This window comes from Mustelus asterias, chromosome 3 (genome assembly GCF_964213995.1).
Source record: "Mustelus asterias chromosome 3, sMusAst1.hap1.1, whole genome shotgun sequence".
Taxonomy (NCBI): Eukaryota; Metazoa; Chordata; class Chondrichthyes; order Carcharhiniformes; family Triakidae; genus Mustelus; species Mustelus asterias.
The window spans coordinates 126,024,575-126,050,681 of NC_135803.1; the positions used below are offsets into that span (position 1 = coordinate 126,024,575).

Here is a 26,107-nt window from a genome sequence, read left to right on the forward strand (position 1 = left end):
GCTAACCACTGTGTTACCGTGCCACCATATTTATTATGTGGAATTGTGTTTTTGATGACTACCCTGCAATTATACACGTTCAATGACAGTATTCAGTTTTAAACTTTGTTTTCCCATTATTGGACATTTTAAGCAGTTTTCAGGATGTCATTTTTTTTAGCTTGAGGGTTGAATCCAACTGTGGCCACTGTGGTATTGCTATTGCTAATATCAGTCAGCACAGACTGGTGTTTGAACTTGTCCTTCTCCTATACCTGCACTTCCCAACTCTCAAATATTTCTTACTGATTTTAGTGGGGCAGAAATTGTGTACCAAATATATACAGACTGGAGTGTTGCTTGTCATAGAGGTATTTTTGATAGCTGTCATCTTTGAGTAAGAATGTGTTATTGCTGTTATTGTTCAGTTCAGTGAATGTTGGCCTCCTCCATGCATATTGAGGGGGTGATAAAAATCTTGTTTTACTTAAAGGCAGTTTTTTCCCCATCTAACCGACTGTTAGCACCAGTTACCTTCAAGGGCACCACATTTCATATTGTATCAATGATCATTCTTGGCCTTTATGCCCAGGATTCTCCAATCTTGTTTGTCCTGCCAGCAAGAACAAAGAATTTGGCGCTCAGCCAAAACTCCATTTACTGCAGCAGGACCGGAGAATCCCAGCTGGGGGTGAGGTCGGAGAATTATGGTCTCAATCTTTCTGACTTGAAACACCTGCCTTGCTAAAGTTACCTCCTTAAAGCTTGATTTTATTTTTCATATCAAATTTTTTGTCTATTAAAACAATTCCTAATTCTTAATTTTAGAAAAACTCAATGAATTAAAAACTTGAATATTACTTCCATATTTTTGAAGCTTATTCCAATATTTCTGATGAACACTGGGGCAGGATATGACAAAAATCCAAAATTCTGATAGGTCATTCCTTTATAATTTGTTGTTGCTAACTTTTTATTCCTTGCCGGTACTTTTCAGCGCACCCTATCTTACTGATTCTATCATGGCCAGGTGCATGTTCAAAATCTTCTCTCTTGTTCCTTCTGGTCTCCAAACATGCTTATCCCCATATGCTTATCCTCCCTGCTTCACTGTTGAAATTAAAACGAATTGCACAATCTTTGCTTGCAATATATTCTTCCCTTTCTCTAAACTTCAACAACCTTCACCTCATGGTTTTGTCTGCTAGCAACCTTTGAGGTCTTTCAATCCAAATTTTTATCACTAAGTTATGATCCCCCAAATTGTTGGTAAAGTCCAAGTAGGGACTGAAAAAGTTTTGTTTAAAGTGGATAATGGGGGCAAAGTGTCAGTTCTGGCAAGAAAACTGGTGTGAAGCCCTCCAGCTCCATTGACCAGTTTTCTCTCCAGATTTTGAGTCTCTTAGTTTGAAAAAAAATGAGCATGGTTTACGCCATCACCCTGGAAAGGCAGCGACTCTTACAGCCAGGCATTATGGGTGTGAACCTGATTACATTGCCAGTAAGAGGCTGGGAAAATCTGAGATCGCAGTCTCGCCGGCGAGATTTGCGATTCCCGGTTTTTGCCAGATTTTAAGCCCCCTCCAGAGATCTTGCGCAGGAAGAGTGCGGGCTCAAGATATTACCGAGAGTTTGAGATTCAAAACACTTGTCCGGGGGGGGGGGGGGCATGGTGGCACAGTGGTTAGCACTGCTGCCTCACAGCTCTGGGGACCCGGGTTCAATTCCAGCCTCGGGTAACTGTCTGTGTGGAGTTTGCACATTCTCCCCATGTCTGAGTGGGTTTTCTCCGGGTGCTCCGGTTTCCTCCCACTGTCCAAAGATGTGCGGGTTAGGTTGATTGGCCATGTTAAATTAACCCTAATGTCAGGGGGATTAGCAGGGTAAATATGAGGGGTTACGGGAATAGGGACTGAATGGGATTGTGGTCAGTGCAAACTCAATGTGTAGAATGGCCCCCTTCTGTACCGTCAGGATTCTATGAATAAAGTCACAAAATATGTGGGTTTTGAGCAAACATAACATAAGAACATAAGAACATAAGAAATAGGAGTAGGCCATCTGGCCCTTCGAGCCTGCCCCGCCATTCAACAAGATCATGGCTGATCTGAAGCGAATCAGTTCCACTTACCCGCCTGCTCCCCATATCCCCTAATTCCCTTATCGATCAGAAAACTATCTACCCGTGATTTAAACATATTCAACGAGGAAGCCTCCACCACTTCAATGGGCAGAGAATTCCAGAGATTCACTACCCTCTGAGAGAAGAAGTTCCCCCTCAACTCTACTGAACCGGCCCCCTCTTATTTTGAGGCTGTGCCCATTAGTTCTGGTTTCCCTTCTAAGTGGAAAGAATCTCTCCACCTCTACCCTATCCAGCCCCTTTACTTTACTGAAGACCAGAAAGATCTACCCTATATATTAGGTACGTATGATTTAGCAGGCAAACTGTGATTGAACACACTGCACAATAAATGACAAATGTGACCATGGATTCCATGGATTTCTCAACAACTCACCAGATGTCAGTAACACTGAATCACCAATCTCCTTGAAACCCTGACTTTCTCACAAGGGATTCCAATTTTCACCTTGGACCTTTCTTTGGAATTCCCTCTAAAAGTCACTCTACCTGGGATGGTATCAATGACAGACCACCTTGCAGGGTTTGAATCTTATCTCCTGAGATTCTGGTATGTGAATCAGAACCCTCAAGTCTCCAACTAAAGTGTTGGAGACTTTTTCAGAGGGCTCCAGCTGCAGGGGAATTGGCCATTGGAAGTTGCAACTTCCTGGGCAATTCTTGCAGCATCCTTGCATTGGGACTTCTAAGGGGTACTTCTGGGGTATGACCTCTGGCGCCCTGAAGATCCGGGCCTTTGTTACTGTCTTGTCATTTTTATGTACAGTGGTTTTCCTTGGGATAATCCAGTGTCTATTGAAAGTCATTTCCCTCGGTCTTCTGAGAATCCCTGCACTGACTTTCACCAGCAAGACCCACTCTGATGACGACTCCTTCTCCCAGCCACGCCAGGGTGAATCTTCCAGTCTCCTCAAATTTACATTTGTCCCATCTCTTTAACCAGAGAATGTGCTCCCATCCACGTACTACCTGGTGACTAATAGACAACACCATTTTTGCTCTCTTGTTCATAGCGTCCCTCTCTTTCGATACCTCTCTTGGCAGGATCTTCTGGTCCTGCCTGTTGGTAGAATTTACCAGTGCTGCCAAAGCCAATGGATTGGGTCCGAAAAGTCCTGGCCTTGCTGTTTCACCTGTACTCTGGCTCTGTTTTTTCTTTCTCTCTAATCTCTTTTTCTGTGTTAGGTATGCCCTGCACCTGGTAAGCTTTTAGTCCCAGAACATTTTCAATAATTTCCTTTAACGTATTCACTACCAGTTTCCTTTTGCCTATACTTCTCGGGGCAGTGTTTCTATCCTCCAAGTTCTCATACAGAACCACTTTCATCTCTGTTTAAACTGAGTTTATAAGACTAACTCAAAAGTAGAAAATTTCGAAGTGATCACACCTCTTTGTTAAGTGTAATTTTACTTATCTGGTAAATATACATTTTTTTCCCATTATGATGATTCAGCTTTTTGAACAGCTTTTTCTGACCACCTAGCTTTTCTGGCTGCAATTGGGCAATTAAGATAGAGGCATTCTGTACTGGTATGCATGCTGAGTGAAAAGTGCTCCAAAGGCCATTTTTCAGCCACTGGAACCTCTCACTTACTTGCGTGTCCAGTGTTTGTCAAGGATTTGATTGATGAGCATCCATACTTCAAGTGGCAAGTCAATGGGTGTTAAAAGTCAACCTCATAGTCCAGGAATGGTCATGTCTCGGCTACTGGGTAGCAGTGGCACAGCTTCCTAATCATGAGAAGGCAACAGTGAACCAGGTGCATTTTTATGAAAGTCCAGGAGTTTTCATGTTCATTGTCTCTAAATAATTCTATTTTGTCAATTATTGTGCAGGGTAAAAGTAAGTAATTTTTGTATTATTTCTTCTATTTTAGTTGGCCTGATCCAGCGGTTCCTCGTGTTGCAGCTTTGTGTGCCTGTGGGACAAGACTTCTCTACAGAATTGCTGTAAGAATGAACATTGCTAAATGTTTGATGTATTAGACAGTTTATAAATGAACCACAAATGATATTCATTAATTGCAAATGGTAACTCCTGCAATGGAAGAATGACTTAGACTGGCTTCAAGTAATTAAGCTAATTTAATTGTTGGTTCTCAACAAGTGGTGTACTATGCAGCAACATGGGAATTAAAAGCACACACCATCTGTTATTGCAGTAACTTTCTTAATTACAGCAGTGACATCTCAGAGCTATGGTTCAGAAGTGTATGTGAATAAAGGACTGTCACGACAGTATGAATACATTCAAAACGGCTTAAGAGATTTAAATTTGTCCTCATTTCATAGTGCGGCAACAACTTGTGCTTAACACCTTCAATGTCGAAGAAAGTCCCAAAAGCACTTCACGGGAGCATTATAAAACACAATTTGGCACTTAAACTAGGGTAGATGAGCAAAAGATTGCTTAAAGAAGTAAATTTTAAGAGCACCATCTTGAAAGAGGAAAGAGCGGTTATGGAGGGCATTCCAGAGCTTCATGATCTTGATAGTTGACGGTGAGGGAAAGGATAATTTGGGAATTAACTTTGTATTGTGGTGTACACTATTTATTTAGCTGGGAAGAATTTGTTTCTGATAACTTGCACAGATTTTCTTTGCTATAATTGGATCATGTAAATAATGAAAAATGCTAACTTAAGAATATAGAGCAGAAATACTGAGTAAATTGCAGTTGACTGGTACGCTTTTTGGTGGGTGGACTGACCATTAATCTGCTGAACAATATTCAGCTTTCATAAGGTTTCTGTTTTGTTCTTGCTGAATAGAGACGAGGTGTGCAGTAACAATAATACTCTGCAGGTAAAACACAGAAATATTTTTGCTATTGCATGTCCTTGAACTGGGATTTGAACAAGGTATGTGTTTAATATAGTGTTGAATTAAAAGCTGACGCAAACATTTATCTAATTATTATGATTGTGGTGGTCAAGGACACTCCAGAATAGTTTGATTACAAGAAAAGAAGCACAGAATGTTAAACTGCTAATGGATCAATAACAAAGTATTGTAGTTTATTCGGGGATAGAGGAGGGAGGAGAAAATCCCCTTCACTCTTCCTCTATCTTCATTTTCAATAATTTTGTTTTGATTTACTGTAACTGTCCATAACATGCTTTTGCATGTTGACCTGGCCATTTCTGTCATGACAGTTAAACTACACATTTGTCATAAATATTGTGGACTGCTCGATCCTCATGCTACACAAGGAAAAATGTGGCGTAATAATATTTTGAGAGTAAATAATGCATGTAAAGTCACTTCTGCATAACATGTTTTAGATATTAATTACCTAAGAAAGTGTTTCTAGCATTTTTAATACATTTCCCTGTGATTGATTTGAAGCTAAAGTGCCCTAGGACAGACAATGTTTTTCTCCAGAGCAAGATTACTTTTGCACACATTCTTGAGGTGGTTGTCAGGAAGAGAGCATTAAATTTTGTCTACTTCAACCTGAGAGCAAACAGTTTCATCTTAATATATTGTGTTTTTTGGGTTTCAATTTCTTTAGAAAGCATGGGCAGAATTCTCCCAAAAAAGTTCTACGTATCGAATTTGCGTGAAAACTGGAGTACTTCACGCTGTTCTTTTCAGTTCAGAGAAGTGCACACTTTATGCACTGCAGAGGCCACTAGCGTGAATATCATTAAATTTCAGGGGTGGGGCATATTCCTGCTGGAGAGGCTGAAATCAGCGTACTGAGCGGCCTACTGCGCATGCGCCGATCTGCCAGTGCCGTGATTGGCGCACGCGCCGTGGCCCCGCACTGCTGGCCTCCCGATTGCTGGCCAGCCCCACAATCCCCGCAATGCTGGCTCTCTGCCCCCCCTCCCCCCATAGCCCGATCGCTGGTGCCCCAACCCAGCCCACCGTGATCTCCAACACACCCCCCAGACAGTAAACCCCCCCCCCCCGCAGTCCCGACACTCCCCACTCCACCAGTAGGCTGACTGCTACCCCGATCGCTGACCCCTCTGCTTCCCCCAATGACCCACTATGCAGAGTGACAGCGGGACCCTCCACTGATCGCCCCATCAGGCCCTGCCCCTTGGCACTACCCCTGCCCCTTGGCACTGCCCCATGCCTGTGGGCAGTGCTGTGCCCCCTGAGCATTGGCACTTTGTTCTTTTGGGCAGTGCCAGGGAGCACAGGCTGGCACTACCAGGATGCCAATTCCCAGGGGCCATCCCCTCACAGCCTGACACTCTTGGGTGCCCCAATTCCCCCCCCTCCCCCCCCCCTTTCACTCTAGCGGGGGTTGGACTGCTAGCTCCCCAAAGATGGGGAGCTGTTGTAACCCCCGCAGGAATAAAATTCTCTGGCAGGGTGGGAGATGCGAGTGGGCCCGGAGAATTCAGTCCTATTTTACATTTATATTAAAATTACAATGGAGTCTTTGTGCCTCCCTGCTGATTTCTGGCGCAGAGCAGATGCTTCCGGAAATCTGGTGTTGGGAGATGCTAGGGGGCGCGAACCCACGCGAATCAGCCAACACGACGATCTCCTGGCCGGCTGCGCTAAACAATTAGCGCAGCGGGATGTGAGAATTGCAGCCCATGTGTGCAAAGTTAATGTCTGCACTGTGCAGACCTTGGGCAGATGGCCGAAGATCCACCAAACATCCTAAACTTGTGAACTGCCCTTCATTTTGAACTGCATTTTGTGCAAATAATATATTAAAATTTCCACAGGGGGCTGAACAAAAACTGAATGAACAGCACATGAGCACTTCAATGCTGGATCCACAAAAGTTGGCAGTAAACTATAGAATCATAGAAACATAGAAACCCTACAGTGCAGAAGGAGGCCATTCGGCCCATCGAGTCTGCACCAACCACAATCCCACCCAGGCCCTACCCCACATATTTACCCGCTAATCCCTCTAACCTATGCATCCCAGGACTCTAAGGGGCAATTTTTAACCTGGCCAATCAACCTAACCCGCACATCTTTGGACTGTGGGAGGAAACCGGAGCACCTGGAGTAAACCCACGCAAACACGAGGAGAATGTGCAAACTCCACACAGACAGTGACCCGAGCCGGGAATCGAACCCGGGACCCTGGAGCTGTGAAGCAGCAGTGCTAACCACTGTGCTACCGTGCCGCCCAATAATAGCAAAATTTTGCTCAATGTAAAAACTAAAATATTCTGAATAGAAAAAAAAATTGATTTGAATCAGCCTCGTTTGATTTTAGAATTTCTACATTAAGCTATTCTGCAAACGTTCTGTATTAAACACTTGAAAAGTTATTAAACATTTGAGCTGGACCAATTGAAAGTATACTACAGAATTAGTGACGACAGAATTAAGCAGGATAAGTTGGAGCTGTTGAACCTTGCACCAGTACGTGCGTGCATACTGTGTGCCACACCCATGTGTACTATTTAATGATAGATTCAGCAGTCCTCAATTCAATGTGGAGTTATGTTAAAAGATATTGCTACACTGGCTCTCCAACATATACTGTCTGAACGTGGCTTTCTGTTGGTAGATTAGAATTAGTGAATTTACTCAATAATATCATTAAAGTTAGAACTGATGTTTTTCTGGGATGGTTATTTGTTGTGATCATTAGAAATCATTCAGATATAATGTGTATACACAAAAATTAAAGCATCTAGGGAGTGAAGCCTGTATCCATTGCTGCAGAATACTCTTGCTGCCATGGAGCTTTACTTGGTTTTTATTTTTCTATTTTGTTTAAACAGGCTTAAGTAAGGTATGTGTGTGTGTGTAACTTGGTGATGCTCCTTCAAATAGATTGCATGGAAATAATTAACTTTCAGTTGGATAACTTGCACCAATGTGTTCTACTCAGCATTATGCGAGGGAGTATGGAATTGGGGAGTATGGGCAGCCAGGAGCCACATTAAAGCAGTACAATCCAGAGATCAGTAATACTGATTGCTGGATCAGTCATAATCTCGAGACTATTACTTGAGCCATGAGCAAATTGGGTAAAGAAAATAAGATTAGGGAATTTAATGCATGGCTCAGACTGGTGTGGGAGAAATGGGTTTCGATTTATAAGACACTGGCACCAGTACTGGAGAAAGTGGAAGCTGTACCTTTGGGACTGGGTGCTGGGACTTGTGTTGTGGCAAATTATAACCAGGGCTGCAGAGAGGGCTTTAAATTAAATGGTGGGAGCGAGGGACCATCTGAGGGAAGAGGTGGTAAATCAAAACGAAAGTACAAGGGAAGAGAGCAAGGTAATAATCAAAACATGGCAGGAAGGGACAGAATGTACAAATTTGAGAGCACCATAAAATAAAGCCAGAGAATGTAAAAAGACAGAACTAAGGATTCTGTATCTGAATGCGCATGGCATTCATAACAAAATGGTTAATTGATGGTGCAAATAAAAATATGTATGGTCTGGTAGCCATTAGAGAGCCATGCCTGCAGAGTGACCAAGACTGGACCTGACTATTCAAGGATACTTGGACATTTTGGAAGTATGGGAAGCGAGGAATGCTCTGTTAATTAAGGATGGCATCAGAACAATAGTGAGAAATACCCTATTTCTAAAGATCAGGATGTAGAATTAATTTCAGTGGAGATAGGAAATAGCAAAAGTAAGTCGTCGTTTATAGCCCCCCTAACAGTATCCACACTGAAGGACAGGGTATACAGGAAGAAATAATGGGGGCTTATAAGAAAAGCACAGCAGTAATCATGGTGCCTGGGGGAAGGTCGAGAGAGGAAGTGGGGGGGGAGAGGGTGTGACGCTTGGCGGGGGCAGGGATAAGTGTGTGTCAGGGAAGAGAGAGGGGTTGTGTGATGGGAGTGTGTTGTTGGGAGAGAGGGAGGGGTTGTGTGACTATGGGGTAGAGAGGGAATGTGTAACATAGTGGGAGGAGGTGTAGTGAGAGAAGATGTTGATGTCCATCAGTTTGGCTCACTTCCAGTATCAAGGTTTTCATTCACCCTCGCCCGCATGCATACGCACTCGCACATTATCATCTATACTCATCTACTGTCACAGCAGGTGAGGAGGTTGAGTCAGCACTCTGAAACTCAATTGAGTTTGTGTGTTTATATGCCCTGTTTGTGAATAGAACTCCCACTCACCTGACGAAGGGGCAGCGCTCCGAAAGCTAGTGGCTTTTGCTACCAAATAAACCTCTTGGACTTTAACCTGGTGTTGTGAGACTTCTTACTGTGTCAACCTTGAGTGCACATACTGTGCTTCTTGGGATCTTTGGGATGCTTCCTGTGTCCTGAAAAACCATTTCTGCAGGAAGTGTGGCCAGTTGCAGTAGCTTGAGTCCTGGATTTCAAAACTTGAACAGTAGCTACTGTCACTGCAATGCACCTGTGAGGTTGAGAATTTCATGGATAGTGGGTTTATAGATGTGGTCACTCCACAGCTTAAGAATATGCAGGGAATGAGGGAATGTGTGACCACCATACATTAAGTAGAAAATGGGCATATAGTGCAGGAATCGCCTTTGTGCATCTCACTTTCCAAGCAGTATTCAGTTTTGAATACTGATGAGTGTAGTGGTTCATCTGGGGAATGCAACCAGACCCAAATCCATCACACCACGTGTTGTTAAGCTTGATGTGGGTGTGGTGGTACGAGGAAGAATGGAAGAGCAAATAGTGATACGTGATTTGATAGTTGAGGAAATAGACCAAATAAAATTCTAAGTCCAGGGCGGACATGAAAACAGAAGCATTTCTGATCTGTTTTTTGGCCGAGTTTAAATCTGCTATCTTTTGCATTTAGACAAAAAATATCCTCAAAAACAGTTTCTCGCCTGTGGAGGGTGGGGGGGGGGCAGGGCTTAAATCGCCCGAATGCTGGCTGAGAGCGGCAAAGAGCACAATTGCGCATATGCAAGTCTCTAGCAGCAGAAGCCTGTCACTCAGTCTCTGCTGCTCTTGGCCAGCCTCACCAACAGCAACCCTCCCAGCTGCCGTAGGGGCCCGCAACCAACTCACTAAGCAGAGAGCCAAACAAAATAAAGAAGGTCCAGAGGGGGGGGATGAAAAAGCAAATAAGAGAAGCAAAGTGAGAATGTGAAAAGAGACTGGCAGCCAACACAAAATGGAATTCCAAAGTCTTCTAAAAGCATATAAAAGTAAAAGGAGGAGTAGGACTATTAGGGATCAAAAAGGGGGTTTGCATATTTAGGCAGAGTATAGTTAAGGTATTAAATGAATACTTTGCATCTATATTTACCAAAGAAGAAGATGCTACCCAAGCCATGGTGAAAAAGGTGGTAATTAATGCACTAGGATTTAAAATTGAAGAGGGGAAAAGGGTTTGGAGGAAGATGGTGCGGTCAACAGAGTTGAAGATTGTATAGAGGCTGAGAAGGTGACAGAGAATGTACCAGTCAAGCAGGATGTAATTTTTGACTTTGGTTTGGGCCATGTCAGTGTTGTGGTAGAGGCACCTTATTGGAGAAAATCAAAGGTGGAATTGCAGGAAAGGGCGGCATGGATTTAGGAGGGATGTTGGAGAGGAAAAGGAAATTGGAGATGGGGGATGGTTTGCAAGGTCACTATAGCTCTTTTTGTTTTCTTTTGAGGAGGAAGTTAAAGCTGATTTTCAAAGGAAGGGAAACAGTACCAGAAGGGAAATAAACATTTATAGTGTATAATGATGCCTGCCTGCCTTCCATCCTTTGACAATTTAATGGCTCTTTTGATAATTTCAACCTCGGCCCTTGGGTCTCTTGACATGTGTCCACCTTCCAATTATGCTCCTCCCACCGACCCACCACTTCCAGGCCACAAACTTATTCAATTAGTTCAGTGCCATTTCTGTTGATCTGTAGATAGGGTGAACAGTGGGAAGCTTTTTCCCAGGTCGGAGGTGACGATCACGAGGGGTCACGGCTCAAGGTGAGAGGGGCGAAGTATAACTCAGATATCAGAGGGACGTTTTTTACACAGAGGGTGGTGGGGGCCTGGAATGCGCTGCCAAGTAGGGTGGTGGAGGCAGGCACGCTGACATCGTTTAAGACTTACCTGGATAGTCACATGAGCAGCCTGGGAATGGAGGGATACAAACGATTGGTCTAGTTGGACCAAGGAGCGGCACAGGCTTGGAGGGCAGAAGGGCCTGTTTCCTGTGCTGTATTGTTCTTTGTTCTTTGATCATCTTTCAGCCTGCCGTAAATTCATAAATCCTAAATATTTTTCTTACTTCCGTTCCTGGACATTCGTTTTTATTTTATGAATTTCAGTGAGCAACTCTATGGCTATTTCATTTGTTCTTTTGTTCATAAGTTCATAAGAATTAGGCCACTCGACCCATCAAACGGCTCTGCTGTTCGATCATGGCTGATATGCTCCTCATCCCCATTTTCCTGCCTTTTCCCCATAACCCTTCAACCCATTACCAATTAGAAATCTGTCTAACTCCTCAAATATACTCACTGTCCCAGTATCCGCCGTACTTTGGGGTAGCGAATTGCACAGATTCACAACCTTTTGGGAGAAGTAGTTTCTCCTCAACTCTCTTTTAAATTTGCTACCCCTTATCCTCAAACTTTGACCTCTTGTCCTAGAATGCCCCACAAGAAGAAGCATCAGCTCCACATCTACTTTATCCATACCTTTTATCTTGTATACCTCAACTTTATCTCCCCTCATTCTTCTAAATTCCAGAGAGTATAGGCCTGAACTGTTCAATCTCTTCATACAACAAATCCCTCATCTCTGGAATCAATCTAGTGAACCTTCTGTGAACTGCCTCTAATGCCACTACATCTTTCCTCAAATAAGGGGACCAACGCTGTAAACAATACTCCAGGTGCGGTCTCAGCAATGCCTTGTATAGTTACAACAATACTTCCTTACCTTTATATTCTATTCCTTTAGCTATAAATGCCAACATTTCATTCGCTTTCTTTATTATCTGCTGTACCTGCATGCTAATTTTCTGTGACTCAGGAATGAGGACATCCAGATCCCTCTGCACCGGAGCACCCCGAAGTCCCTCCCCATTTAGATAATAAGTCACCTTCCCATTTTTCCGACCAAAATGCATGGCCTCACACTTATCCATGTTAAACTCCATATGCCACATTTTGGCCCACTCTCCTAACTGATCTATATCCATTTGTAAGGTTCTTATTTCCTCATTGCAACTTACTATCCCACCTATTTTTGTGTCACCTGCAAATTTGGCTATAGAGCATTCCATCCCTGTCTCCAAGTCATTAATATAGATTGTAAATAGCTGAGGCCCAAGGACCGAACCTTGTGGCACCTTACCAGTTGCCATCCAGAAAACACCCATTTATCCCGACTCTGTCTTCTGTGCATCAGCCAGTCATCTATCCAAGCTAATAAATTACCCCTAATCCCATGTGATCTAACCTTGTGAATTAACTTTTTTTGCGGCACCTTATCAAACGCCTTCCAGAAGTCCAGATATACTACATCTACAGGATCCCCATTATCCACTTTACTTGCTACATTTTTGAAGTACTCTAGCAAATTAGTCAAGCATGATTTGCCCTTCATAAAACCATGCTGACTCTGATGGATAGCGTTTTGACTTTCCAAATGTCCTGATACCTGATGTTGCTTCCTTGATAGTTGATTCTAATACTTTCCCAACAACAGATTTAAACTAACTTGTCTGTAATTTCCCGCATTTTGCCTCCCTCCCTTTTTGAATAAGGGTGTTACATTAACATTTTTCCAATCCACTGGAACCTTTCCTGTGTCCGGGGAATTTTGAAATATTATAACCAATGAATCCACTATCTCTGCCGCCACTTCCTTTAATACCCTATGATGTAGGCCATCAAGCCCAGGGTACTTGTCTGCCCTCAATCCCAATAGTTTGCTGAGTACCTTTTCCCTATCGATGTTGATTGTTCTAAGTTTTACCCTTTCTATTACCTCTGACTTGCCTGTTCCTATAGGAACGGTACTAGTGTCCTTCCTCCACCGTGAAAGCTGAGGCAAAGTATTGAATTCGCATCTTTGCTAAATCACTGTGTTCCCCACTATTAACTCTCCGGTTTCATCTTCCAAGGAGTCAACATTCACCTTAGCGACTCTCTTTCCTTTTTATATACTTATAGAAGGTTTTGCCATCCTTTTTGATATTTTGTGCTAGTTTTCTTTTGTAATTTACCTTGGCTCCTTTTATTTTTTTAGTATCCTTTTGTTTATGTTTGAAAGTTTCCCAATATTCCAGCCTACCACTGGCCTTTGCAATATGGTATACCTTAGTTTTTGTCTTTATATTGTCCTTTACCTCCTTGTTTAGTCATGGATTTTTTTTTTGCCCTATTGTTAACCTCGCTTCTTAAATTCATCAATGAATCTTTATCAATTTTTATTTTTGGACTTCCATCTGTAGTTATTTATTGCGTACTTTATTAAATTTATTTCTCCTAATCTTAGTTTTCTTTTAAGGCTGCTTTCTCTGCTTCATTTCTTTTCTTTGAATTTAAAGTTCAAGTTTATTTATTAGTCACATATAAGGCTGATGGATGACTTCAATAACACTGCAATGAAGTTACTGTGAAATTCCCCTGATCACCATAGTGCACCTAACCAGCATGTCATTCAGAATGTGGGAGGAAACCGGAACACCTGGAGGAAACCCATGCAGATACGGGGAGAATGTGCAAACTCCACACAGACAGTGACCCAAGCTGGGAACCGAACCCAGGTCCCTGATGCTGTGAAGCAGCAGTGCTAACCACTGTGCTACCGAACCACCCCGACTAATTATTTCCTAATTAGTGTTCACTCCACTCTTTGCCAGCTCACTTTCAATTTCTGAAACCTTCTCTAACATATTGATTGGCAAGTTCCATTCTCCACTTGAATTGCTTTGTTTTATTAATTCTTTAGTAATGTTATTTTATCCCACCTCTTCACTTAATTAACTTATTTATAAAGAGAAACTTTCCAGTGGCAAAAGGGTCAGTAACCAGAAAAAAAAATTATCGGCAAAAGAACCAGAGGCAACCTGAAGGGGAAAAAATTACACAATGAGTTATTGTGATTTTCAATGTATTCTTTGAAATGGGTGCTGTAAGCAAATTCAGTCTTACCTTCATAGAAAACTGGCTAAGCTACTGAAGGATAACATTTCCAGTGCTGTTAGGAAAGAACAGGAGTGGGACTTATTGGATCACCACCAAAGAGCTGGTGCAAATTGGCATGTTGCACCACATGACTTTTACTGTGTTGTCGTTTTATGATTTCTATCTTTTCTACCTCATTTATTTTCACCAATTTTTGGTGAAAGAACTTATTTTTTTAAAAAAAGGCAGGATTAATAAAATAAGTTTCTAAATCCTCTAATTTAATGCCCAATTTTATTTTTATTTAATTAATTTCATCTGATATTCTGGTAAATCTCATTTAATTACAAGTATTGTGCCTAATACACTGCATATTATATATCCTTATTTCTGAAAAATAGTCTATTCTCAAACACAATGCATTTAAGTGTTTAGCATTTTCTGGCTCTTTTAATGTGAAGTCAATGTTCGGAGTGAAGATATCCAGAATGTGGAGAACAAGTGAGAACAAATGGACCTTTTGGTTGTCATAGAGCTGTTGAGGAACGAGTGCCTGCCACATTGTGGATAATAGCTGTGAAAGAAACACAAGCTTCAGGCTGTGGAAGAGATGAATTGAGAAAGAAATGGAATGTCGGAGTTGCAGGAAAGTTGTCTGAGAAAGGAGCAATAGCTTGGATGTTAAGAAAAGCAGCTAGGGGTTGCAAAAAGATGCTGAAGCATAAAATAGCTCTTTCATTATTAATTCATCAACTGTTCATTTTGATGAAGAAAACATGTAACTGAGTTGTGCAGACCAGAATGCCAAAGTTTGAATTGTGGTCTGCTGAGTTAGCTGCTCTTAGCTGGGATGACTATGGGGTACTATAGTGGGAGTTGTGTCCCAGACTAGGGAACAGGAAATCCAAGGCCAAAATTGGCCTGCTGTAGTTAAATAGTGCATCCACATTAACTGTCCAAGCTTATATATGATTAACGTTTGCTTGGGTAAGGTACCTGCTGAATGTTCAATAGTATGCCAGCAACAGTGAAGGTCGTCTGTGTAATAGGGAGGAAAAGGAGAGAAGAACATAGCATAATTGTGCATATTCAATTTGACTGTTCAAATTGAACTATTTTATGTTAATATCAGTGTTAGGTAATGGTTTTAATTTAGTCTTGTAAAGGCATTTTTCGATTTCGGAAACAGTAAATAGGATTCCGATGTTTATCTAGGACTTTACATGTGAATTAATTTCAAAGGTCATTTCCCCTAAGCCAAGTCAAATGAAATGACATCTATGAGATGAGTGAACTGCAGGCTGTTGAAATACTATTTTGCTCCTTAACAGCTAGGCACACTTTGTCATCTGATTAAGTACTGTATTTTTCAGTGTATAAGACAAGATTTTTTTTTTCTCCAGAAGATCAGGCTTGTCTTGTTTGCTGCTTCGACTTATCTGCTGTTTAAGTGAATTTTGGACACTGACGTGTTATAAATAGATTCAAGCAAACCTTATGCCTCCAGTCAAGTCATGTCAATCCTATATGGTGGTTTTCACACTGGAAGTCAGGAAATAGGGAGAAGAAAATAGCAGGAACATGGCTGCCACGGCTCCATAAATACAGTCAGCAAGAAAAATGTTCAGGATTGGTGCAAGGAGGAGGATGTATTCACTCAATGAAGGTGAATTTTTTTTTTCAAACAAAGAAGTCCATATTAATCATAGGCTCTATGCAAGCCATACAAGTGAGGAAACAAAGTGCAGTTTCGACGGCAGTAACACTGTGTTGAGCATTTTTGGTGATATGACAAAGTTACTACAGCCACTTGACATTTCTGTCAATAGCTGCTTTAAGAGTGAACTTCTGAAGATTTGGAGAAATTGAATGTCTACAGGAAAACTTAGTTTCATGAACATAGGACATATTTCCTATTCTCACGTGAGCTGGTGGATTAAGGATGCATGGGAAAAAGTGCATGAAGAGGTGATTATGAACAGATTCATCAAAGCTGGGGTTATCCGCAAACCAGAGTAACCCAAGACTCAGCCAGAGGATGTCTATGACATGGAGGATGAAGTGAACATTACTTGCTCCCTCCGCCCTGAGCTGGTGGCAAACATCTACTCAGGTACAGGCAAAGAATTCTGAAGCCTTCTCTGATGTAGAATAAACTGTGTTAAGCGTGTTCACAGTTAGCGATTCATGTGCTAATATGTGGTTTTGCGGTTGCTTTGGGAGTCATGTCTGTTACAAGTTTATCGTTGTTAGTGAACCAGATGTGGATTTGTTTCAAATGTGTTGTATGATTTTTCTTTTTAATAAATGTACTAATCAAGGAGATTTGAATTGGATCCGTTATTCTGCTCTGGTCTGGTCTTGTATATAAAAAATCAGAAATCTAATTAATTTGACTTGTACGCCACATTGACTTGGTATCTGGTACTCTTTTCATAACTTTGACATTTGCAATTCTCAATATAACCATCACAAATATATCCTTGAACTCAACTTTAGCATTACATAACACAGCATTAACAGAGTGCAATTAGAATACCAAAACAGAATAAAATTTCTAGCATTGCAGTATGTGCCTTTCAGCATCTACAGCAGTGTGACAGGTGGAAATTCTATGCTACTGGCATTAAATCTACAAAGTGAGTGACGGGAAAAGCTTCTTCCTCACTTTTGATTCATTATTCAAGATTGCTCATTTCTAAAATGTCACCAGTATATCTCTCCTACTGCTTAAACTATAATGCACAACTTTATTGTGAAAAGCTTAATTTTCTGTGTTCTCTTGCTACCATCTTCCACTAACTGCAGCTCACATCCTCACCAGCATTCTTATTACTTCTGTAGCTGCAAAGCTCTGTTGGCTGCTTGTATGCAGAAAATTGATTCTTAGGATCTTCACTTTCATATTTAAATCCATTTGTGGTCTTCCCCTCACCATGTCAGTGATTCTCTTCAGCTGCTTACCCTTGGTTACACTAGTCCGCCAGGCCAGTTTACTTTTCATTCTCTGCTGATCAGTGACTTTTCCTTCAGCTGTTATGTTCCTACACTCCTGATGAATAGTTGAATTGTGCGACTGTCTGAGCTGCAATGTGGACTTTGGAGATTCCACAGAACAACATTTCTCATGCTTGTACATGTGTAATAGTGATTGTAAATGGAAATCTAAGCTGTCTTCCCTCAGCGAAACAGACTCCAACCTGACAAACGGCATCTTGGTGAATAGCCACAAAAATCTGGAGATGGTGTAATACCCTGGGTTCGTAAATGGAGGACTTTAAAATGGAGAGAATGAACTCACCGCATGCAACTCAAAGAAGACTTGCTTCAGGATAGGCTTTTGATTTGATTTAATTGATTATTGTCACATGTACTCGGATACAGATATTGTTTCTTGCGTGCTGTACAGCCAAAACATACCATTCATAGAGTACATAAGGAGAGGGTGCAGAATATAGTGTTATTATAGTCATAGCTAGGGTGTAGAGAAAGATCAACTTAATATGAAGTAGGCCCATTCAAAAGTCTGCTGGCAGCAGGGAAGAAGCTGTTCTTGAGTCAGTTGGTATGTGATCTCAGACTTTTGTAACTTTTTCTCGATGGAAGAAGGTGGAAGAGAGTTTATCCGGGGTGCTTGGGGTCCTTGGTTATGCTACCTGCTTTTCTGAGGCAGAGCCAATGGATGGGAGGCTGGTTTGCATGATGGACTGGGCTACATTCACAACCCTTTGTAGTTTCTTGCGGTCTAGGTCAGAGCAGGAGCCATACCAAGCTGTGATACATCCAAAAAGGATGCTTTCTATAGTGCATCTGTAAATATTAGTGAGAGTCACTGCAGACATGCTGAATTTCCTGCGCCTCCTGAGAAAGTAGAGGCGTTGGTGGGCTTTCTTAACTATAGCGTCAGCGTCAGAGGGACTAGGACACGTTGCTTTTTGCTGAAGCAGTTTTATTTGCCTTGAAATGCACCATATGAAGTTTGAGCTATTGAAAACATTAAAAGGATTTGATCGGCTAAACGCAGAAAACTATTTCCTTGAGCTCAGGTGGATAAATGGATACAGATCGGCCATGATCGAATTAAATGATAGAACAAACTCAAGGGACTGACTGACCGCCTGCTCTTCCAATGTTTCTCCAAGGTATTTAGTTAATGTAGACCATGCGCGGTTACCCTCTAGTTCACCCCACCCACAACAACATTAGTAATCTAAATTGAACTGTAATAACCAGTGTAATGCCCCAATGTTCCACATGCATCTTATAACTTGATATATGTGTGCCAAAGAAGCAAATCTGTGTGTTCCCCAACAGGAAACCATGGATGAACAGGGATATCCACTGCTTGCTGAAGTCCAGTCTGAGGCATTCAAGTCGGGTGACACTGACCTATACAAGAAAGCCAGATACGATCTAAGGAAATCCATCAAAGATGCCAAAAGACAATACCAGACCAAGCTAGAGTCCCAGGCTCACCACACTGAGCCCCGCCGACTATAGCAAGGTTGCAAGACATAACGGGCTACAAGATGAAGGCATGTAAAATCGCTGGCTCCAACGCACTCCTCCCTAATGATCTCAATGCATTCTACACCCGTTTTGAGCAAGAGGTCAGTGAGAGCATGCCCTCCACCCTGGAAGCTCTGGATGAACCTGTATCTGGGGTCACCAATGCAGATGTCAGAGCAGCTTTCTCGAAGGTCAACCCACGGAAAGCAACTGGCCCGGATGGGGTACCCAGACGTGCACTCAGATCCTGCGCGGATCAGCTGGCGGAGGTATTCACAGACATCTTCAACCTCTCTTTACAACAATCTGAGGTCCCTATCTGCTTCAAGAAAAACCAAGCAGCGTGCCTTAATGACTATTGGCTGGTGGCTCTGACATCCATCATTATGAAGTGCTTCGAAAGGTTAGTCATGGCACAAATCAATTCCAGCCTCCGACTACCTGGATCCACTACTGTTTGCCTACCGCCGCAACAGGTCCACAGCAGACGCCATTTCCCTGGCCCTGCACTCAACCCTGGAACACCTAGATAACAAGGACACCTATGTCAGACTCCTATTTATTGATTACAGCTCAGCCTTCAACACTATTATTCCCACGAAACTCATTTCCAAACTCTGTGGCCTGGGCCTCGGCACCTCCCTCTGAGACTGGATCCTTAACTTCCTGACTCACAGACCACAATCAGTAAGGAGAGGCAATAACACCTCCACGATCATCCTCAACACTGGTGCCCCACAAGGCTGTGTTCTCAGCCCCCTACTATACTCCTTTATACACCTATGACTGTGCAGCCAAATTCCCCTCCAATTTGGATTTTCAAGTTTGCTGACGACACCACTGTAGTGGGTCGGATCTCAAACAATGACAAGACAGAATACAGGAATGAGATAGAGAATCTGATGAACTGGTGCGGCAACAATAATCCCTGCCTTCCCCTCCCCTCCCCTCCCCTCCCTCCCCCCATGCCGACACTATAGTTAAGAAAGCCCACCAACGCCTCTACTTTCTCAGCCTAAGAAAATTTGGCATGCCAGCTACGACTCTCACCAACCTTTACAGATGCATTCTTTCTGGTTGTATCACAGCTTGGTATGGCTCCTGCTCTGCCCAAGACCGCATGGAACTACAAAAGGTCGTGAATGTAGCCCAATTCATCGCGCAAAACAGCTTCCCATCCATTGACTCTATCTACACTTCCTGCTGCCTCGGCAAAGCAGCCAGCATAATTAAGGACCCCACGCACCCAGGACATTCTCTCTTCCACCTTCTTCCTTTGAGGAAAAAGATACAAAAGTCTGAAGTCACGTACCAACCGACTCAAGAGCAGCTTCTTCTCTGCTGCTGTCAGACTTTTGAATGGACTTGCCTTGCATTCAGTTGATCTTTCTCTACACCCAAGCTCTGACTGTAATACTACATTCTGCACTCTCTCGTTTCCTTCCCCATGTACGGTATGCTTTGTCTTTATAGCGTGCAAGAAACAATACTTTTCGCAGTATGTTAATACATGTGACAATAAATCAAATCAAAAAATCAAATCAAATATGTGCTGAAACTACAACTGGAATCTCCCTGCACTGGATAAGCCATCATCAGGTCCCCCGTTGGGGTAACTTTTAACGAGCCCTTTCTTCCCCCAGCACCAAATCCCAATATCTTTGGATTCCAGTTCTGTTTGAAAGTGTCAACTCAGAGCTGGAAGCTCCAGTCAGACAATTTTTTGGACTTCACATATTAAAATTGTCTGGTACAGACCAACCTGAGCCATATAGCGAGATGTACACTACCATTTGTTCTTGTTGTCTTTTGAATCTGAGTTCTTTTTGTTTAATATTTGCCATGCTGCCTTGTACAAAAGGATTGTTTTGAACTGGTGGTGTTACACATCACATGGTTCTTCAGCGTCTTCATGCACAGACTTCTTCACCGCACAGGACCTTCAACCGATGCTATACACGAGATCCATCGATGACATTTTTTTCCTTTGGACTCATGGTGAACAATCACTGAAACAACTATATGATGACATCAACAAGTTCCATCCCACCATCAGACTCACCATGGACTACTCTCCTGAATCAGTTGCATTCTTGGACACACGCATCTCCATTAAGGACGGTCACCTCAGCACCTCACTGTACCGCAAGCCCACGGATAACCTCACGATGCTCCACTTCTCCAGCTTCCACCCTAAACACGTTAAAGAAGCCGTCCCCTACGGACAAGCCCTCCGTATACATAGGTTCTGCTCGGATGAGGAGGATCGCAACAGACACCTCCAGACGCTGAAAGATGCCCTCATAAGAACAGGATATGGCGCTCGACTCATCGATCGACAGTTCCGACGCGCCACAGCGAAAAACCGCACCGACCTCCTCAGAAGACAAACACGGGACACGGTGGACAGAGTACCCTTCGTTGTCCAGTACTTCCCCGGAGTGGAGAAGCTACGGCATCTCCTCCGGAGCCTTCAACATGTCATTTGCTGAAGACGAACATCTCGCCAAGGCTATCCCCACACCCCCACTTCTTGCCTTCAAACAAGCGCACAACCTCAAACAGACCATTGTCCACAGCAAACTACCCAGCCTTCAGGAGAACAGTGACCACGACACCACACAACCCTGCCACAGCAACCTCTGCAAGACGTGCCGGATCATCGCCACGGATGCCATCATCTCACGTGAGAACACCATCTACCAGGTACACGGTACGTACTCTTGCAACTTGGCCAACGTTGTCTACCTGATACGCTGCAGGAAAAGATGTCCCGAAGCATGGTACATTGGGGAAATCATGCAGACGCTACGACAACGGATGAATGGACACCGCTCGACAATCACCAGGCAAGACTGTTCTCTTCCTGTTGGGGAGCACTTCAGCGGTCACTGGCATTCAGCCTCTGATCTTTGGGTAAGCGTTCTCCAAGGCGGCCTTCACGACACACGACAGTGCCGAGTCGCTGGGCAGAAACTGATAGCCAAGTTCCGCACACATGAGGAGGGCCTAAACTGGGATGTTGGGTTTATGTCACACTATCAGTAACCCCCACAGCTTGCCTCCTGGACTTGCAGAATCTCACTGGCCGTCCTGTCTGGAGACAATACACATCTCTTTAACCTGTGCTTAATGCTCCCTCCACTCACATTGTCTGTATCTTTAAGACCTGGTTGGCTGTAGAGATTCGCATTCTAATCAATATTCTGTAACTTGATTGAGAGCAGATATCCACTCCATCTGACGAAGGAGCAGCACTCCGAAAGATAATGGCATTTGCTACCAAATAAACCTGTTGGACTTTAACTTGGTGTTGTTAAAACTCTTACTGTCTTCAGCACAGCCATGAAATGTAGTTATATGTGGTTAAATATAACATCCCTCTTTGAAACATAGTCCGAGGAATTTTCCTGTCCCGCTCGCTACAGGAAGCGTAGTGGGTGGGGGAAGGACCATGCAAAGGCGGAATTTTCCGGTCTTGGGGCAAGTGTGGCTGGAAAATCCCGCCCAGTGTCTCTATTAATGTAGCTGTTCCAATCATTAACTTTTCTAAATTGTCTACCAATGGTTGGAAATAAACAGAACCTCTTCATAGAATCTTTAATAGTGTGTATTCTTTTCCACAAATATTATTCATGATATTGCTTAGGTGGCAAGATGCTGTGCCTCTTGTAGATTTGGCATTTGTTGCTCTTACTGGTGAGTTGGTATGCTGCATGGGCATTGTTGTGCATGATATTCCTGGTGTTGCAGGAGTTGTCCTTGCTATTAAGGTATTCTCATTTGCTGGTGATGCTGCTTTTTCTCAGGCTATTGATGTTTCTGGTGCTGTTGATGGCCTTTTCTGTTTTGCCAACTCTGGTGTCAGTTGAATATGTTTCCCCTTATTTGCTTGCCAGTTTCAATCTCAATTATGTAAGACCTTGATGTCTCAACTTATCCTGAGCTCCAGGTTTTCATGATTGGATCCTGTGTGTGTGCACTCTGTCCTTTCATCAGCTCAGGATGGGATTTAGCATGTTTGTTGGAAGTGCTGAATTCCTCTTTCCTGTGCTTCAGTAAGTTGTTTGGTAAGACTTCCTCATGGCCACTTGGAGGATGTATTTTATTTGACAGTCGTCTTATATTTTCTTCCATTCAAGAACTCTGCAGGTGATTTTATGTCAACTAAGGGATTTGTGGATTGAAGTAACAAGGAGGCAAGGTTTGGGTTTTTCATTGTCTCTGGACATTCCACAAGGGTTCTTGTCAGCATCTGGATGTGTCTTTTTATAAACCTGTGTCTTTGAAGATGGTGTGGTGATGATGTTGTACCCATGCTGTTCAGTGGATTTTTTTACCTTTCCTGGATATGAACAGGGTGTCATGATCACACATTAATCTTTCAGGAATTCCTTGCTCAGCAAACAGAATTTGTACTGCTGAGATGGTGGTTGTAGCTCTCCAGTCTTTCATCTTTTGTATGAAAGAAAACTTCGATGACTCTTGAGATACCATTCTTTACTGTGTGAATAAATCGACTCCCACAGTATGCAGCTGGCTGGGTGGTACTTCAGTAGCTATCCTCTCTTTCTACTGTTGTACTTATGTACTTCGTTACTTTTACAAAGCATTTGCCTGTGTTTAATTTGATCCCAGCTTTCCTGGTTCTCTTCATCGCTTCATGTAGATGGTTGTCATGATCTTTTTCATCTACAACTCATACCTGGACGTCATCTTCTACGCCAACTGCTCCTTTGCCCCTGTGTGTCTTGTCTAATTTATTTTCAAACACATCCTGGGTACGTGCAGGAATTTGTACCATCTAATGGGTGTATTGAATGTTGTCAAAGCAAACATTGCATGTCTCTGTTGGAGTAAAATTGAGACTGTTCAAGCTATTATTGTGACTTTAAAACTTGTTAAGCCATCATTGTGAATGTAAAACTTTTTAAGACCAGAAAAGTTGTCTATGTGACTTTGCACTCTGGTTAACCACAAACACTCTAGCCTTGGCTCAGTGACAGGCTGGGGTGAGTTATGTCTCATTTTAAGTGTAAAAATGCAGGGCAAGCAGGAATGGTCAGACAGCAAAGGACCAGAAATAGTCAGGCAGGTGGCCTGAAAAAGTAACTGAACAGTGAGGTATTTTCAACGAAATGTGATTGGGAGTTATTGATAACTAACTATTGTCAAGGGGCACAATTGGCCAAGTATGTAACTGCCTACGGCTAGATGCAAAACTGCTGATGTTTGCGATGTTTAACGTATATAAATGCACTTGCTGCCAAGCCAGATTGAGGAACTCGGCCCAGAGATCCTCCCGAAGCTTCCATAGAAACCCTACAGTGCAGAAGGAGGCCATTCGGCCCATTGAGTCTGCACCGACCACAATCCCACCCAGGCCCTACCCCCACATATTTTACCCGCTAATCCCTGTAACCTACGCATCTCAGGACTCTAAGGGGCAATTTTTTTTTTAACCTGGCCAATCAACCTAACCCGCACATCTTTGGACGGTGGGAGGAAACCCACGCAGACACGAGGAGAATGTGCAAACTCCACACAGACAGTGACCCGAGCTGGGAATCGAACCCGGGACCCTGGAGCTGTGAAGCAGCAGTGCTAACCACTGTGCTACCGTGCCGCCCTTCGATTTAATAAATTACATGTTGAATCTCAAGTCTGATCTCCGAGTGGTGACTTTTCCCACAACATCTCGTTTCACATTCCAGTACCCGTTTCTGGCATCGAGCTTGCTGAAAACGTTTGCCCATGCCAGTGCTGGCTTGATTTCTTCTAGTTTGGAATGGGGAAGTGATTCCTCTTTATGGGTTGATTTAAGATTTTTGGGATCCACGCAAATTCTTAGCTGGCCATTTGGCCTCTCTCCCATCACGATGGAATTTAGCCAACCTGTGGGTTCTGCCTCTGGTGATCACCTTTTCTTCCATAGCTCCCTTTCAAGCTTTCCATTTAGTTCTGGTGGTACTTGGGGGAAAATCGCTGGTTTCATCACTGGATCAATAGTGATGTGATACTCAATCTTCAAAGCATCCAACTGTTTCATGGAACACTCTGGGTACATTTGCACCAGGTTTTCTTTGCATCTGATTGGGGATCGCTTTTCACTGTGTGTACTCTCTTGAATCCACAGTGTTGACTGTTTCACTTCATGACTTACCAAGATAATCTGCAGCTCTTCACTACTGCTGAATCCCAGGATAGCAGGTCTGTCTGTTTCAGTAATGTATAACATACAGTTAATGTATTTTCCTTTGTGTCCCCCTGATTTGGGTGGTTGCTGTCAAGTCCCTCAGTATGCTGCTAGCAAGATGCTCCGTTTCAGAACACCTTCCTTTGGATAACCATTTTCTTCTAAATTTTTTAGTAAAGATCTCAGGGAAATGATCAGTAGGTCAGAACCCTTTTTTCTCCACGGATGCTGCCTGACCTGATGAACATTTTTGTAATTTTTTTATCGTACAAGAATAGTAGAACAAACAAACAAAGAACAAAGAACAATACAGCACAGGAACAGGCCCTTCGGCCCTCCAAGCCCGCGCCGCTCCCCGGTCCAGGATTGAATCCTGAATCCAGGATCCCCGCCCAATTTTCCAGCCTATCTACATCCTAATATCCTATCCACCGAGCTGTCCCTCACAGCTACGATGCTTTGTTCATCACAACCTATTAACTCACCCCCACCCCCCCATTCCAGACCATGTGATCTCCAGGGAGAGGCGAAAACCCAGAGTGAAAACGCCAGGGCCAATATGGGGAAAAAAGAAATCTGGGAAATTCCTCTCCGACCCCCTGAGGCGATCGAAACGAGTCCAGGAGATCACACTGGCCCTGATCAGAAAATGCTTCCCAACCCTATTCATTTCCACTTCTGCTTTACGAACACCATCTGAATTCCCTGCCCCCGAGACAGGTTCCCAACTATCCGCAGTCTCGCTCTGTACTGGCACCAGCAAGATGATCATAGAATGAAGCCTTGAAACGAGAAACAAAGAACAATTAGCCCGCGCCGCTCCCTGGTCCAAACTAGACCACTCTTTTGTATCCCTCCATTCCCACTCCGTTCATATAGCTGTCTAGATAAGTCTTAAACGTTCCCAGTGTGTCCGCCTCCACCACCTTGCCCGGCAACACATTCCAGGCCCCCACGACCCTCTGTGTAAAATATGTCCTTCTGATATCTGTGTTAAACCTCCCCCCCTTCACCTTGAACCTATGACCCCTCGTGAACGTCACCACCGACCCGGGGAAAAGCTTCCCACCGTTCACCCTATCTATGCCTTTCATAATTTTATACACCTCTATTAAGTCTCCCCTCATCCTCAGTCTTTCCAAGGAGAACAACCCCAGTTTCCCCAATCTCTCCTCATAACCAAGCCCCTCCATACCAGGCAACATCCTGGTAAACCTCCTCTGTACTCTCTCCAAAGCCTCCATGTCCTTCTGGTAGTG

The 26,107-nt window shown here is 43.2% G+C and overlaps 1 protein-coding gene across 1 annotated transcript in view; it reads left to right on the top strand.

Moving 5' to 3' along the window:
• Nucleotides 1–26,107, top strand: part of cfap20dc (CFAP20 domain containing) — a 284,000-nt gene that overhangs the window by 61,142 nt on the left and 196,751 nt on the right. Inside the window, exon 4 of the mRNA XM_078210156.1 lies at nt 4,001–4,073. Within this exon, the coding sequence (XP_078066282.1) occupies nt 4,001–4,073 (73 nt within the window). The remainder of the gene's footprint in view (nt 1–4,000; nt 4,074–26,107) is intronic.